Source organism: Brassica napus, chromosome C5 (genome assembly GCF_020379485.1).
Source record: "Brassica napus cultivar Da-Ae chromosome C5, Da-Ae, whole genome shotgun sequence".
Taxonomy (NCBI): domain Eukaryota; kingdom Viridiplantae; phylum Streptophyta; class Magnoliopsida; order Brassicales; family Brassicaceae; genus Brassica; species Brassica napus.
In genome coordinates this window covers 19,628,614-19,644,013 of record NC_063448.1, presented here as the reverse complement: position 1 = coordinate 19,644,013, position 15,400 = coordinate 19,628,614, and the positions used below count along the sequence as shown (strand labels likewise).

General features: G+C 36.6%; 3 protein-coding genes across 5 annotated transcripts; 2 read left to right on the top strand and 1 right to left on the bottom strand.

Moving 5' to 3' along the window:
- Positions 1-4,439: 4,439 nt before the first annotated feature.
- LOC106382166 (non-classical arabinogalactan protein 31-like) lies at positions 4,440-6,223 on the top strand. The gene is made up of 2 exons (XM_013822131.3): positions 4,440-5,291; positions 5,716-6,223. The coding sequence occupies exons 1-2, from the start codon at positions 4,487-4,489 to the stop codon at positions 6,024-6,026; spliced, it is 1,116 nt and encodes a 371-aa protein (XP_013677585.1). The 5' UTR covers positions 4,440-4,486; the 3' UTR covers positions 6,027-6,223.
- Positions 6,224-6,483: 260 nt separating this feature from the next.
- LOC106379868 (brix domain-containing protein C4F8.04-like) lies at positions 6,484-8,575 on the bottom strand. 3 transcript variants are annotated; one of them, XR_002662417.2, is made up of 7 exons: positions 8,163-8,564; positions 7,868-7,949; positions 7,698-7,780; positions 7,538-7,616; positions 7,355-7,453; positions 7,139-7,275; positions 6,484-6,681 (listed from the first exon to the last, which is right to left on the bottom strand). XR_002662417.2 is itself a non-coding variant. In XM_022712330.2 (6 exons), exons 1-4 carry the CDS (start codon positions 8,402-8,404, stop codon positions 7,554-7,556), a joined length of 396 nt encoding a protein of 131 aa, XP_022568051.1. In that variant the 5' UTR covers positions 8,405-8,575; the 3' UTR covers positions 6,688-7,275; positions 7,355-7,453; positions 7,538-7,553. The 3 variants fall into 3 exon arrangements, 1 of the variants encoding a protein (XP_022568051.1); XR_002662416.2 differs by having other exon boundaries at positions 7,868-7,929; positions 8,163-8,561; XM_022712330.2 differs by lacking the exon at positions 6,484-6,681 and having other exon boundaries at positions 6,688-7,275; positions 7,868-7,875; positions 8,163-8,575.
- A 2,669-nt stretch (positions 8,576-11,244) lies between these two features.
- LOC106378722 (zinc finger BED domain-containing protein RICESLEEPER 4-like) lies at positions 11,245-14,450 on the top strand. Its single transcript, XM_048757302.1, has 8 exons — positions 11,245-11,290; positions 11,429-11,568; positions 11,885-11,978; positions 12,087-12,484; positions 12,536-13,627; positions 13,747-13,866; positions 13,952-14,279; positions 14,374-14,450. Exons 1-8 carry the CDS (start codon positions 11,245-11,247, stop codon positions 14,448-14,450), a joined length of 2,295 nt encoding a protein of 764 aa, XP_048613259.1.
- Positions 14,451-15,400: the final 950 nt, after the last annotated feature.

The following is a 15,400-nucleotide window of genomic DNA, read 5'->3' as shown; positions in this document are numbered from 1 at the left end:
ATCGAAGCAAATGACGGTAATCCCGTTGATCGTCTCCAACTCATTAAGGTGGCTCACACTAACAAGACGACGGGTCAAATTCAGGACCCCGTGATCAAAGGTGTAGTTGATTTGGTGGAAGCTGAAATAGTTTCTCAATCTCAGCCTCTCTCTGATGACGGCGACTCTACGGGAGCTTCAACCAACCTGTCTCTATTGCAAATAAATGAGATGGTTGAAAAGGTAATTTTTTTATTAATATATTTTTTTATAATGTCGATTACTTACTTGTCCCTATTTACTTACTTTAAATATTTTTGTAGGCGGTTCCTAAAAGGAAAGGAGGCCGTTTAGTTGGGTTGGCCCGTCGTGCTTCTTCGTATCCGGCATCTTCTTCGCAAGCTCCGTATGCCGATCCCATGATTCTCGAGGAGCTACATGACAAAGATGAACGGATTGGGGCATTGGAGGAGCAGAACACCACTATCCTTTCGGAGAATGCCACTATCCGTTCGGAGAATGCCACTATCCTTGCTGAGTTGGCATCCCAGAAGAAGTTCAACACCGAGATTATGCAGAAGCTAGATCGTTTGATGTCTTCGAGTTCATCTTAGTTTATTTCGGCTTTTTAAAACTTTCGGAATGTTTTTTTTCTATTTCGGTTTGTATGAATTTTAAACTTTCTGAATATTTTTTTCCTATTTCGGTTTGTATGAATTTAAATTATATAATATTATTAGTTTTAAATTTCTGATTTTTTTAATTTATTAATATCAAAAAATATATAAAAATGCAAAATCAATTCGTTTTTAAAATTGGTATATACCGACGGACAGGGTCGTCGGAATATACCGACGGATATATATCCGTCGGAATGTACCGACGAACCACATTTCGTCGGAATATACCGACGAACTAGGTTCGTCGGTATATTCCGACGACAATTGTCCGTTGGTATATTCCGACGACCAGTGTTCGTCGGAATACACCGAGGAACACCCTACGTCGGAATTGTCCGAGGAACGTTGTCCGTCGGTACGTAGTTTTTCCGATGAACTCTGGTCTCGTGTGTCCGCATCGTAATATCGTCGGAAGTTTGTCAGAATGACGTTTCTCGGTATTCGTCAGAAAGTCGTCGGAAGTACTGACGAAATTCCGACGAATTTTTTTTTCCGACGAAACGATACCGACGGACGGGTTCGTCGGAAATTCGTCGGAATCGGGCTATTCCGACGAATTTCCGACGATTTCGGCCATCAGAATCCTCCTGTTTTCTTGTAGTGAAAGTAATCATATATCATTCGGATTCGGGTTATATCGGATCGGTTCGGATATACCCAAAATAAAATCTAAAATTTAAAAGTAAAACATAAGAAATATATATTTATTTATATATAATTAAGTATTTAAGGTAGTTATTTAAATTTTAAATACTTATTGTTAGATAACATATCAAAATAAATATGAAATTGAATTTTTGAAGTATATATACATGTTTCATATAATTGTATTGTATATTATTTTGGACATTCGGATCGGTTTCTTCGGATATTTTTTCGGATTTTTCGTTTTTTTTTTTTTTCCGTTTTTCGGGTTACCCGTTCGGGTTTGGTTAATAACACTTCGGGTTCGGATATGTTGTGTACCACCTTACAAGATCCATTCGGATATTTTTTATATTTCGGACCGGATACGGATCGGGTTTTTCGGTTCGGATTCGGTTCGGATTTCGGGTTACGGATATTATGCCCATGCCTACTACGAGGCATCAAGGTCAAATCCCTCCGAGCTCGAAAGCACAGCACTTAATATAATATATTCCACCCGTCCACAATAAAATCCCTTTCACATAGACGAAAAACATCTATAATAATCGACCGTCGATTTTGCATTTTATCATTAGGAAGCAAGTTCGTACATCAATTACTAATACATGAGAAAAACGTAACCTATGATTTTACCCTTAGCCCGACTGAGACACAAATTCAGTCCACGTAATTTAACTTCACAAACATGGAACTTCATACGAATTCAGTCCACAAACGTATTTAATATTGCGTTTCAGCGAGCCCTTTCTCAAAAAAAAAAAATTATTGTGTTTCATTAAACTTATCTTTCAAAACATTTTTTTTCTAAAACATAGATCGTTTTAAAGCGGATGGAGTATATTTTATTGTGTTTCATTAATATTTTATTTAAACATCATTTTAACAAATTAATAATTTGTCAAATTCTTTTACTGTTGAAACTTAATTGGATTTAAAAGGACATTAGGGAATTCAAATAATAGTTATACTGAACTGATAATCCTGAATTTGGATCTTAATATATTGAAATCTATGATATCTAACCAACTTCTATAAAAAAATATACAAACATAATTTTGGGTTAAAATAAAACAAAAACAAAATATTTAATACAATCGATAATGCTCTCCAGGATACGCTCCTGGCTTTGCTCCGACGAATTGATTGCAGAATTTCACGTGAGCTTGTTTCATCAATCGGTAGGGACTCAGTTCCAAAATACTTTCTCTTAAAAGGATAGATCTAGATCAAATTAATATAGCCTTGAAACTTCTAGTAATAAAATCCAGTTGACTAAAGTTAAATATTATTCCATATGTTTCATAGCTCTTCGAAGCTCAGTTTAAAAGATTAAGAGAATAATATCAAATACTATAAGGTTTAGAAAAACAGAAGAACAAGCGGGGATTTTCAATTGTTTTAGAGTTTCAATGCAAAATTAATAATATTTTTTAATTTATTTTTCAATTGTTTGAAATATAGTTCGGTGTATGAATAATGATGTTTTTCTAATCCTTATAGTATTTGATATTTTTCTCTTAATCTTTTAAACTGAGCATTGAAAAGCTATATGGAAAAACTTCAAATAGTTAGCACATACAAAAATAGATAATTCGTATATTAAAAAACATAATTGTATGTAGAGACGGTATAACCTTTTATTAGTATCCATATCTTCATCAAATGGAGTATACTGTTACGTACATAAAAACAAAATACAAGGCCAAAGACCGAACAGCCGAACACCAAAGTAGCCATAAATCTTGGAGGAAAACGTGATGAGTTCACGATCATATTTATTTCAGGCATATTTCTACATTATCTATAAAAAGCAAAGAGAATCATTCCAACAACAATAATGATTAGTCGACTTTGTAAATGTGATGATACATATTCAAGTTATCCAATTTAAACATCTTTAACTTTTATGGCTATAATTATGTTGTATCTATAGCGAGAGTCGGAGACGTTAGACCAAAGTATCCAAAGATAGGTTTAACTTGAAAATAACAATTATTATAGGGGTTCCACCAATATCATTCGAGTCTATCTTGTTTCCCATACTTTTGCAGGTAACACGAACATGTAACGTGACATGTCTCTTTCCGGACAAAATATTGTTTTCCTCAACGGTAACAATTTAATTTACCTATTATATTCGTGAATCGATTAGACGTTTGAAACTAAATTATACTATTGGACAGAGAAAAAAAAAACAATACAGACAACCGGCAAAAAAAAAAGAGTCAAGCGTAATATGATAGACAACCAATTGGTCTAGCCTAGTGGTAAAGACATTAAGCTGGAGGTTAGTCATGGGTTCGATTCCTCTTGGGTACCCATAGACGCCTTAAATAGCAAGAAAACCCAGATTTCTATGGACTTCTTGATGATTAGTCATTAGGCTTAAAAAGCCTCTGGAATTATACCACAGTTGTCGAAAAGAAAATTAATTATGATAGATTCAAATTTGAATATAGTAGCTTGCTGGGCATGAAGGACTTTTGTATTACATAGTTCTCAATGTGTTATGATAGCATCAGCAGTTAATTGTAGATGAGCTGTGTAGGATGTTTAGGGGAAACGAAAAAGAGTGTAGCTTTAGACTGAATTTTTGTGTGTATATATTGCATCTAATGGAAAAATTTAGAATTAATTATAAACTGTTCTATAGAAGAACGTGTGAATTAAGAATTAGCCAATGTCAACTTCTTTATAACATCAAAGAGCTTTGATTTCTCTAGATGGTGATAAATTAGTAACAAATATAGTGGTAAACTAACAAAAAATGAACAAATACTCTTTTGGTTAAAAAAGGATCTATGTTTTAAAAAAAATTTTGCTTCAAAAAAAATATATTTTACATTTTAATTCTATTTTTATTAAATAATAATGATAATTTGTAATCTCTTTAAAAATAATTATATTTATTAAATTGTGATTGACTAAAAGTTGTAGAAAATAGTTAATCATAAAATAATATATTTTATAATTAAAACTGCAAGATGATTTTGTGTGAAAACTTTAAGATATTTTCTTAATGAGTATGATATAACTAAAATTGCAGTAGTATAATTGATTTCGATAGAATTTCATTTATTAATTAGAAAACTGAATTATTTCACGACACTGAGACTTGTCCTATAAATACAACCTTTCCTCGTCTTAACTTGTATCACAAAGCAAAATACGAAAGAAACATGGGGTTCTTGGGTAAGAGTGTATTGTTGAGTATCCTTGCAATATGGTTCTTCACTTCCTGTGCTTTCACTGAAGAAGTGAACCATGTGACCCAAACGCCTTCCTCTGCCCCTGCTCCATCTCCTTACCACCACGGCCACCACCACCCACATCCTCCCCATCACCACCACCCTCACCCTCACCCACCGGCAAAAGCCCCTGTCAAGCCGCCGGTTTCTCCACCTTCTAAACCTCCGGTTAAGACTCCAGTTTACCCTCCAACCAAATCCCCGGTTAAGCCCCCAACTAAACCTCCGGTTAAGGCACCAGTTTCCCCACCAGCAAAACCTCCTGTTAAACCTCCGGTTTACCCTCCGACCAAAGCTCCGGTTAAGCCCCCAGTCAAACCTCCGGTTAAGCCACCAGTTTCCCCACCAGCAAAACCTCCTGTTAAACCTCCAGTTTACCCTCCGACCAAAGCTCCAGTTAAGCCCCCAGTCAAACCTCCGGTTAAGCCACCAGTTTCACCACCGGCCAAACCTCCAGTAAAGCCACCAGTTTCACCACCGGCCAAACCTCCGGTTAAGCCCCCGGTTTACCCTCCGACCAAAGCCCCTGTTAAGCCCCCGACCAAAGCCCCGGTTAAGCCTCCGGTCTCTCCTCCAACCAAACCACCAGTCTCCCCTCCAGCTAAGCCACCGGTGAGGCCACCGGTTTACCCGCCAAAATTCAACAGAAGCCTAATCGCCGTTCAGGGTACGGTCTTCTGCAAAAGCTGCCAGTACGCTTCTTCCGATTCACTCATTGGCGCCAAACCCGTTGAAGGTTAGAAATTTTTAGTTAATTATTACTAGTATTTTTCACATAGGTTCTTTATTTTACACATACACAAATAAACACACACTAAATTCATCGTATCTGAAACAACTCAACGTCTCAACGTGCTGGTCTGCATGCGCATTTATTCAATACTGTACACGTATATTTGTAAGACAGTACGTACTTGATATCAAATCATGACGCAAACTTCGAAAAATAATTCAAATTTCAACACATCATAAGTGGGACCACCGGTACGAAAACTATAATATCGTTTCCAAAGTATTTACTTCTGCACTCATCAGTCACTGTTTTTATTGTCTGTCACAGAAATTTCGTGAAGCCCAAAGAAAGTAGTTAAAAAGCACCTAACTAGTTCCATTAGTCCAAAAACGCATCTAACGATATTATCTATTAATTATTTCTTTAGGTGCTGTTGTGAGACTACTGTGTAAGAGCAAGAAGAACGTAGTCGCGGAGACCAAGACGGACAAGAACGGATACTTCTTGTTGTTGGGCCCGAAGACGGTGACAAACTACGGTTTCAGAGGATGTCGTGTGTATCTTGTGAAATCAAAGGACTACAAATGCAACAAAGTGTCAAAGCTATTCCGTGGAGATGTCGGTGCCGTACTCAAGCCGGAGAAAAGGAAGGGGAAATCTGCGGTGGTCATTAACCAGCTCATCTACGGTATCTTTAACGTTGGACCGTTTGCGTTTGACCCGGTTTGCCCCAAATAAAGATAATGATGATGCTTTGTTACTTTCTTGATTATGTAATGCTCAAAAGAGTTCGAGGGAGACAGAGAGTTATGTCTTTATGCGTTCGAATTGTAATGTTAGCTATAGTATTAAGCTAAATGCTTGTGTTTTTATGAATGTGTCCTTAAGAGACGTCGTTTGGGTTTCGTTTGAATAAAAATCGCCAGCTTTAAGAAGATCATCGGTTTTATTGAAGGCTGAGAGATCGCTGAAATGGGATGATATCATTTAATGATACATTCAGTGAAACAAAATAAAATGTTCAAGATCACTGAAATGGGATGATATCATTTAATGATAATTGAACAAAACAAAGTGAATCCATGTGTATTTCGAAACCTATACTATACAGAGACGAAGGCATAATTTATTGTACAATAAATCTAGATGCAAGTTAACTTTTGTAGGATTTTCAACTTGTATCTATTTCCTATTATTTGATCAAATTAAAATGATAAAATATAATTACGCTGCAGACAAAAATTATGATTACAAAGAAAGTGATAATGTCGATAAAGAAAGGGAATCATCGAATAGGGTTTCTAGTTTCTGCTTTCCAGTCGGTTTTTTGGATTCGGAGAAAAATCTGCTGTGGAATTGTCGGCCACGTGTCTGACATAATTTCTCTTCACATCTGAAAGTTAAAAAAGGACAATGTTGAAATTGAAAGATGCTGATATCATGATTAACCATAGAACCCCATTAAGGGTTTTTAATGAATATTTTAGTAATAAATGTATATTAAGAACTTTTGTCAAGAAACATTTAGTTTTGTTGCTCCAATGGTAGGTTCTTAAATAAAAAGTTCTTAGAGCATCATTATCCCAGAAATCCCAAATGTGGTTTCTTAATTTTTTTTTTTTTTTAATTTTTCGAATTTAGAAAAAAAATTAAAAACGAACCAATTGCGGTCCGCCGCGTGTCAGTGGAGCCCGTGAACAGTGTAAGAAACCCTTAAGGACCAACTACTATTTGGTAGTTTTGGTAACCGGTTTCTTAAAAAAAAAATGGGTCCTACGCGGAACCCACATGCTAAGAACCCCTCTGGTATCCTTGGATAAAGATGCTCTTAAGAAAAAAAAAAAATTTACCAAGCAAAGTAGGATCAATAAGCAGCGCTCTAGAAACCCAAACTAGCTCCAGTCTAGCATCCTTCACTCTCTCTTTAGCAACACCTTTTTTTCCTTTCGCACCACTTTGTTTGTCTTTCTTTATGTCCAATATGTAACTACGCAAAAACAGAATTGCAATTTTGTTCAATACATATTTTAGGAGAATCTAGAAGAGTAGGGTGAAACTATGTTTACCGATGGTGTCTGAAAAATATAAAGTCACGCTGGTTATGGAACGTTACAACTCTCCTACCACGGAAGTTAGGTTCTTGAGGAAAGAGTGATTGAAAAAACCTGAGAGAAACCACAAGCAATAACATTAGCCACAAGAAATCAAAGACAATAAAGATTATATTCAAAAAACTATATATAGTTTACCTCCCAACACAGTTTCCTAAACGAGTTGTGAAGTTGTTAAAACCAGCTCCGGTTCATGGCTTGTAAGGTTTTCATGGTTCTGCAATTAAAATCAAGTACTCACTAATCCACACTCCTACTTGTAGAGAAGAGAAGACAAAATGTGTGTTTGGTAACATACCTTGATATCCTTCCTTAGAACAAGATATGACAACTTGAAATGAGCAGCAGGACCGTTTGGCAAACCAATGATAAGGAGCGCATCTACATCATTTTTATAAAAAAAGCTTGAAACAAACCCATATAAAGAGTGATAACAGAACATAAAACTTAGAAGAGTGAAAAACTAACCAGGCTCTCTGCGATTAGTATGGACTACGCATCAGATGAGAGAATCTTGTAAAACTCTGGAGCTAAGGGAAAATGAGAGAAGCTGCGCATCAGAGCTCTCAAGATTCTTAACGAGACGTTTAAAACAAACCTTAACAGCATCAAAATACTTATCGAAAACTCTCAAAACCACACCGATAGATTTCTTTCTAACCAAAGCCTTACTACTACCTAACAGAGTGAAAACCTCAGAGGTCAAATCCCTAGCTAGATCATCAGTCCCAATCCTAGCCAAACACTCCTGAGCGAGACTCACCTCGTACTCGTTCGAACTGTTTCCTTCCTGAGCTGGTTCGTGATCATAAGCAGAACCGGCGTCTGATTGTTGAACGACTGAGCAATCGCGTGGTAACCGATCCTCTTATGCGCGAATCGAGATGAGGAAACGACCTCCACGGCGTGGAAGGCCGCCCAAGCCATGCCGACGCCGCAGCGAGGAAGGAGAGTTTCTGGAGGGCGGCGACGGATTTGGTGGAGAGATCCGTTAGACAAAGTCATGCAAACGACAACACATGTCCTCCAAGAGCTGATCCTTCTTTCGCCTAATTAAGACCCGACGCTTAAGTTAATTCATAATTTTTTTTAATTGCAAATTAACCTAAGACCCCCTTTAAGAACCACCGTTAATCGTGGTCTAAGTAGTTTTAGTTGATCGACTTGTTTGTTCAAAAAAAAATTGGTCAAACTTTTATTTCACATTTTCAGTTTTATTAGGAATCTAGGATGTTCCTTGTTTAATCAATACCGACATCACTAAGAGCATCATTTAGTGGTCAATTTTTCAACATTGAGTCTTTCATATTACTATATTAAGAGCATGTTTATTGTAGGTTTCTTAGGTTAGGTCTCTTAGCGTAATATAATATACGGTCTCTTAGCTTTTAACTAAAAAAACTAAGAGACGTCTCTTAAATAAGAGATATAAGAGCATGTTTATTGTAGGTTTCTTAGGTTAGGTCTCTTAGCGTAATATAAGATACGGTCTCTTAGCTTTTAACTAAAAATGCTAAGAGACGTCTCTTAAATAAGAGATATAAGAGACGTCTCTTAGCTTTTTTAGTTAAAAGCTAAGAGACCGTATCTTATATTACGCTAAGAGACCAAACTTAAAAGACCTACAATAAACATGCTCTAAGAGACGTCTCTTAGCTTTTTTAGTTAAAAGCTAAGAGACAGTATCTTATATTACGCTAAGAGACCAAACCTAAGAGACCTATAATAAACATGCTCTAATAATTTGGTTGAATAATTAAATTGAGTGTAAAATACAAGCATGTGAATTAGAAGAAGACATGTGGCTTCATAGCTCCTTTAAAACAATAGAAAGTACTTTCATTCAGAGACTATTCTTTCTTTCAATGTTCCTCTTTCCTACTGTTTAATTGTTTAATACTTTTTTATAGTCAGAGACTCTTCTATAGAAGCACCTATGCGGTTGCTCTAAGAGCATCATTATCCCAGCAACCATGAAAGGTTGCTTAATTTTTTTTGTCTGAATAAAAAAAAGAAAAGAATTAAAAAGCGCACCAATCACGGACCGCCACGTGTTAGTGGGCCCGCGAACAGTACAAGCAACAAAGAAATCTCGGTGCTTATTTTGCATGCGGAAGTGACGATGCTTGTGTTTTTGGTGGGGCCCCAGGCCATAAGCAACCCTTTTTTGCTCGCGATAAAGATGCTCTAAGAATCTCTGCCAACAAAACCCTTTTTGTTATTATCACAGTTTTTAGTAACTGAACCCCTCAGCTAAAAATGGATGGTAAACAAATCTTCAACTAAAAATTTGACGAAAGAAACCCTCAACTTCAATTTGTTAACGTTTGTCGCTATTCGTGACGAAAATATGACTCCTGCATTTTTTCGTAAACAGAAGAAAATATGACTCAAAGTTCAGAAATCAGGTAAAGAGAAAAAGATGGCTGACACCATACTTTAAGTAGGAATGTCGAATTTCTAAACTAATTAATTATTCTCAACACTATTTACAATTTAATAATATAACTTAGAAATTTTAAATTATTTGATCTTTGGCAATAGTAATATAAATAAATTTTATGTGTTTCCTCCTTTATAAAGCTTTATTTATTTACTTCATATTTTCGTAATATCACAAATAACAATGTATTATTTCATCTCAACAACTAGAAGAAACTATAAGAGTTTATAAAATCATTGTTAAGCCTTATAAATCATTTGTAAAAGTATTAAAATGTTTATAAAACTTTATAAATCAGTTATAAAATTGAAAAAAATATTGTTTAAGAATTTATAGTTTAGTTTAATGGCTTATAAATCGATTGTAAGATTTTAAATAATGCATATGTGATAATAACGATTTTAAAACATTTAATAGCATGTTAAAATTTACTTATATTATTATTGCCAAGTAGATTCATGTTCAAGGTAATCCATGTTTTGTGTTCTTGTTTTCAAAGCCATAATAGATTTAATAATTTCTAATCCAACTGATAATATTCCGCACAACTAAACTGAACCAAAGTTGAGTCAGATTGTTGGAAACCAAAAGCTTAAGGTTTTCAAAGGGTTTCAATAGCTCATAGCTTGAGCTTCACGCGTGGTCGACATGTGGCTCTTTTAAAGAAGTTAGCTGGGTTGTAAATTCTCTGGTTACTTGGTTAGACCCAGAGATGTCAGCCCAACCCGTGGCCCATCGGGTTCGGCCCATGTAAACCCATCACAGGGCGGGCTTGGACAAGTCATTTGGTGTCCATGAAATTGCGGGTTTAGCGGGTCTAACCCAAGCGGGTTCGCGGGTTGTCGGGTCATAACCCGTCACGGGTTCGCGGGTTACCCGCAAATTTTGTCGATTCTTCGTCTTCTCTCAATAGGTGTATCAAACTGATTCCAAATTTGATCACCTTCCACGGATTTCCTGTTTGAGCTACTGCATGCACTAGAGAGAGCAAGAGATTCGATCAGATCAGTGACTGCAAGCCTTCAATGGAGATAATGTCCGTCCGTCTCCTGCCAGATATTAGAGAGTTAGCGTTTCCCCTTCCTTATTCTTCCTTCACACGCTTTAAATTGTCAATCCTTCGATGGAGATTATGTCTTCTTCAACTCTCGCTCATAGCAGGTTCATCTTTCTTAGACAATAATTGTTTCTAGAGTTTGAGTTGTTTTCCCTTGATCATTAATTTTTTTTTCTTTTATTTTTCAGACTTTTTGCTCAACAAATACCACTGGATGAGCTATTGTTGTTCTATTACTATTGTTGTTCTGTTACTGAATACAATATCAAGGTTAGGTCTTGGATAACTTTTGATACAAGCGATTCTTCTTTGGGCTACTCTTCTTCAAAACACTTTGAAACCACAATGGTTACTCTTACTTTAGCTGTGGGCGTTTGTGGTGCAAGAGCTGGTACTTTGAATCTGACACAGAGGATTTTGATCAGTGTTATGGCCCGAGCTAGTTAAACTGATGCAAAGTGAAAGATTATCTTTGTTTTCTTCTATTGAGTTAGAGATCTTTTATTTATCTTTTATTTGTGTTCTGCAGCTCTTATTGACCGAGGACGGAGACGATCTGGTTGTTTTCTTTACAAACATGAAATGGATAAACGTGATGCCCCTCTTGTCAGTGAGCTTGTTGAGCATTTCTCTAAGGTCAACCATCCAGACTTCTATCTCACGTACCAGGTTACGACTATGATCTTACTCACAGTGATGATTCTTAGTTATTGACTTGTATAGATTTTGGTGATCATGTTAGAATAAGTTTGCTTGTGAATTTTTTGTTGTGTGGAACTGGATTGAAACTTTATGACTGAAAGCTTTTGTACTAACTAGAGTCTTTGACTCCTTAATATTTACTAATTAATTAACTACTAAATCATTAATTAACTAAAAACCTAAATGTCCACGCCTTCTTTGACCTAAGTACAAACGTGACGTTTCTCTAAAGTTTAAGAAAAATAAACTGCTAGTGAGTTGTGGCTGCAACACTATCACGAAGGATAACCAGAAGGGAGCTATGGATTCAAGTGGCTTTTCAAACTTGATGTCGATAGATTTTGAGTCTCAAGGAGTTGTTGACGCTGAAGCAGAACGTACCAGATATGATGGATCTCAGCCATCTCAATCTCTTTTTTTTTTTTTTTTTTTTTTGCCATCTCAATCTCGTAGAAGGAGAATCATTGATGTTGAAGATGAATCAGATAATGATGCCATGGAAGATGATTATGAACCGGTAAAAGAGAGGGTTTCTGCCAATGCTGATGGCTATCTAAATAAGAGAAAGAAACAGCAGGTTCAGGCTGAGGATGATAATGGCAAAGGGATGTCATCTAAGGCGCAAGAGAGAAAGATGCATAAGGGAAAGGGTGATCATGGTGGCAAAGGGAAGCCGCAAAAGAAGAAACAAAAGACTGCTGATTCTGAAGACGAGTCAGGTGATCATGATAACGGAAAGTCACCGGCTCAGAAACAGAGGAGACAATACTCACCCGTGTGGCAAGATTTTGTAATGGTTACTAAGAAAGATGGCTCTGAAAAAGCACAATGCAAGCACTGCAAAATTGAATACGCACATGACTCTCACAACAATGGGACTAATGTTATGAGACACATCTACTGAAGTGTAATCTTGACTGGTGATGTTCGTCAGATGGTGCTCAATGCAGAAGCAAAACTGCAAGCAAAGAAGTATGATCACACTGTTTTTCGTCAGATGGTAGCAAAGTGTATCATTCTGCATGATTTACCATTTTCATACGTTGAATATGAGAGGGTCAGATCTGTTTGGACATACTTGAATGCAGATGTGAAGTTTATCAGTCGCAACACAGCTGCAAAAGATGTTTACAAGTTCTATCAGAGTGAGACAGATATTCTGAAAAAAGAATTGGCTACTCTTCCTGGAAGGATTAGCTTTACTTCTGATCTGTGGACGGCAATCACACATGAAGGTTATATGTGTTTGACAGCACACTACGTAGACAGAGACTGGAAATTGAAGAACAAGATTCTTTCGTTTTGTGCTCTACCACCTCCACATACAGGTTTTCAGCTAGCTATGAAGATTATTGATGAAATGGAAGAATGGGGTATTGATAAAAAAGTGTTTTCAGTCACACTTGACAATGCTACAAACAATGATTCTATGCAAGATATCTTGAAATCTCAGCTTGTGCTGCGAAATGATTTGGTCTGTGGTGGAGAATTCTTTCATGTTAGATGTTCTGCGCATATCCTCAACCTTATTGTTCAAGATGGACTCAAAGTAATCGGCAATTCCTTGCATAAGATCAGAGAGAGTATCAAGTTTGTCAAAGCATCTGAATCTCGTGAGCTGCTCTTTGCTAAATGTGTTGAATCTGTACGTAAAAAAGAGAAGGCTGGGTTGCTTTTGGATGTTACCACAAGATGGAATTCAACATATAAAATGATTTATATGGCCCTGAAGTATCAAGCAGCGTTTGGTCATCTCAAACTTATTGAGAGGAGTTACAAGTTTCACCCAAGCGAGGATGAGTGGAGAAGATTGCAGGAGATGTGTAATTTCTTGAAGCCCTTTGATGAGATTACTCGCCTCATGTCAGGATCGACATATCCTACGTCCAACTTGTATTTCATGCAAGTGTGGAGAATTCAAAACTGGCTGACACAGAATGAAACCAGTAGAGATGATGTTGTCCGAAGAATGGTTATACCGATGAAGGAGAAGTTTCAAAATATTGGGAAGAAGTCAGCGACATCTGTGTTATGGCTACAGTTTTAGATCCACGTCTGAAACTAAAACTTGCAGAGTTTTGTTTTGGTAAGGTTGACAAGAATTCTCTAGAAAGAAAGATTAAACAGTTGCGTGAAAAACTGCAGACCTTGCTTAGCGCCTATGAGAACAAGGAAACATCGAATTCTCCTTCTGCAGAAACACATGAAGCTGCTCCAGACCAAGTTGCAGAGGATGAACAAAGTGGAAATTTCAGCAATTATGATGTGAGCTTGCTTTTGATTCTGATTTTTTAACTCTTAAATAGTGATTTAGACAACACCTTAAGAACATATAATATTTAATTTTCAGGACTTCTTTTCATTCTGCAAAGCAAATGTTGTTGTTAGTGGAAAATCGCCACTAGAGATATACCTCGAAGAACCACCTATAGACGGAAAGGTGTTTGCAAGTTTGGATATCCTGGACTACTGGAAAGATAACTCGAAACGTTTTGGTGCATTGGCTTTAGTGGCGCGTGACCTTCTCAGCATACCTATCACAACTGTAGCTTCTGAATCGTCTTTCAGCATTGGCGCTCGAGTTTTGAACAAATACAGAAGTCTTCTACTACCAAAACATGTTCAAGCACTAATATCTAGTCGAAATTGGTTAAAGGGATTTGAAGCTTACGAAAATGGTAATAATTTTTATTATAACAGCTAATTATGTCTACTATAATGCTTCTTGGTCTTCATTATAGTTAGCTAACTCATTTTGGATCATATATGTAGAGGAAGATGAAGCGTATGTTGATGATGAGACATTACCATCCTTTGAATCCATTGTCGGTAAAAAAGATGGTGGTTGATGGAGAATCGTTTTATTAGTGTTTCTGTTTAGCTTGTTGGTTTTCATATATCCATTCAGAATTTAAGTTTGTTGACTGGAATTTATTTGGTGTTGCTTTTGAACTATTACAGTTTGTTGCTTTCATGTTCTAAAACTTCGTTTTATTTGATTTATGTTCTTTTATTGGATTTATGTCCTGAGAAGTTACGTGATTGTTAACCTGCAATTCAAAACTTGATGTTTACTACATGGTTACCAATCAGACGATCAGTACTGTAGATACCACTATTTTATTTTTTTCTTACTAGGTGATCTTAATAGTTTTCGATGCTGTTATTTGCTCCCTTTTTTGTAACGTTAGCTTGTCATTTTTGGACTAAAATCTATATATTTAGTGACCAATTGTACTGCTGTATGCTGCTTTAATAATGAAGACGTGTTTTCTTTTCTTTTGAAGATGTTTTCACATTACCTTCTTTGCTTTATAATAAGGATAAACTTGATGAATGTCAAATCGTTTATAACTTGGACAAACTTGATGAGTTTCAAACGAGTTTTGACCCTAATGTTTTGTTTCTTTCGTGTTTTGAGAACCATTAAATGTTTTAATGCAGGTAACCCGCGGGTCAACCCGCACACATAGTGCATTCAGCGGGCCGGGCTTGGACAACATTTCTCTGGCCGCAACCCGCTGCCGGCCGACCCGCGCGGTCTGACAAACTGATTGACCCGCTGCGGGACTGTCCAGGTGGACGCGGGTCGACCCGTCTGACAACTCTAGTTAGACCGTTAGATTCAGGTTCAAGGTAATCCATGTTTTGTGTCCTTGTTTTTAAATCAATACGTGGCCCAAATCAGTCCACACTAACGGCCTGGGTTTCTTAACTCACACAAGAAATCATAATAAATTAAATAATGGGGTTTAATATTAATTTTATAAAGCCCAATGATTTGAGCCCAATATTTTCT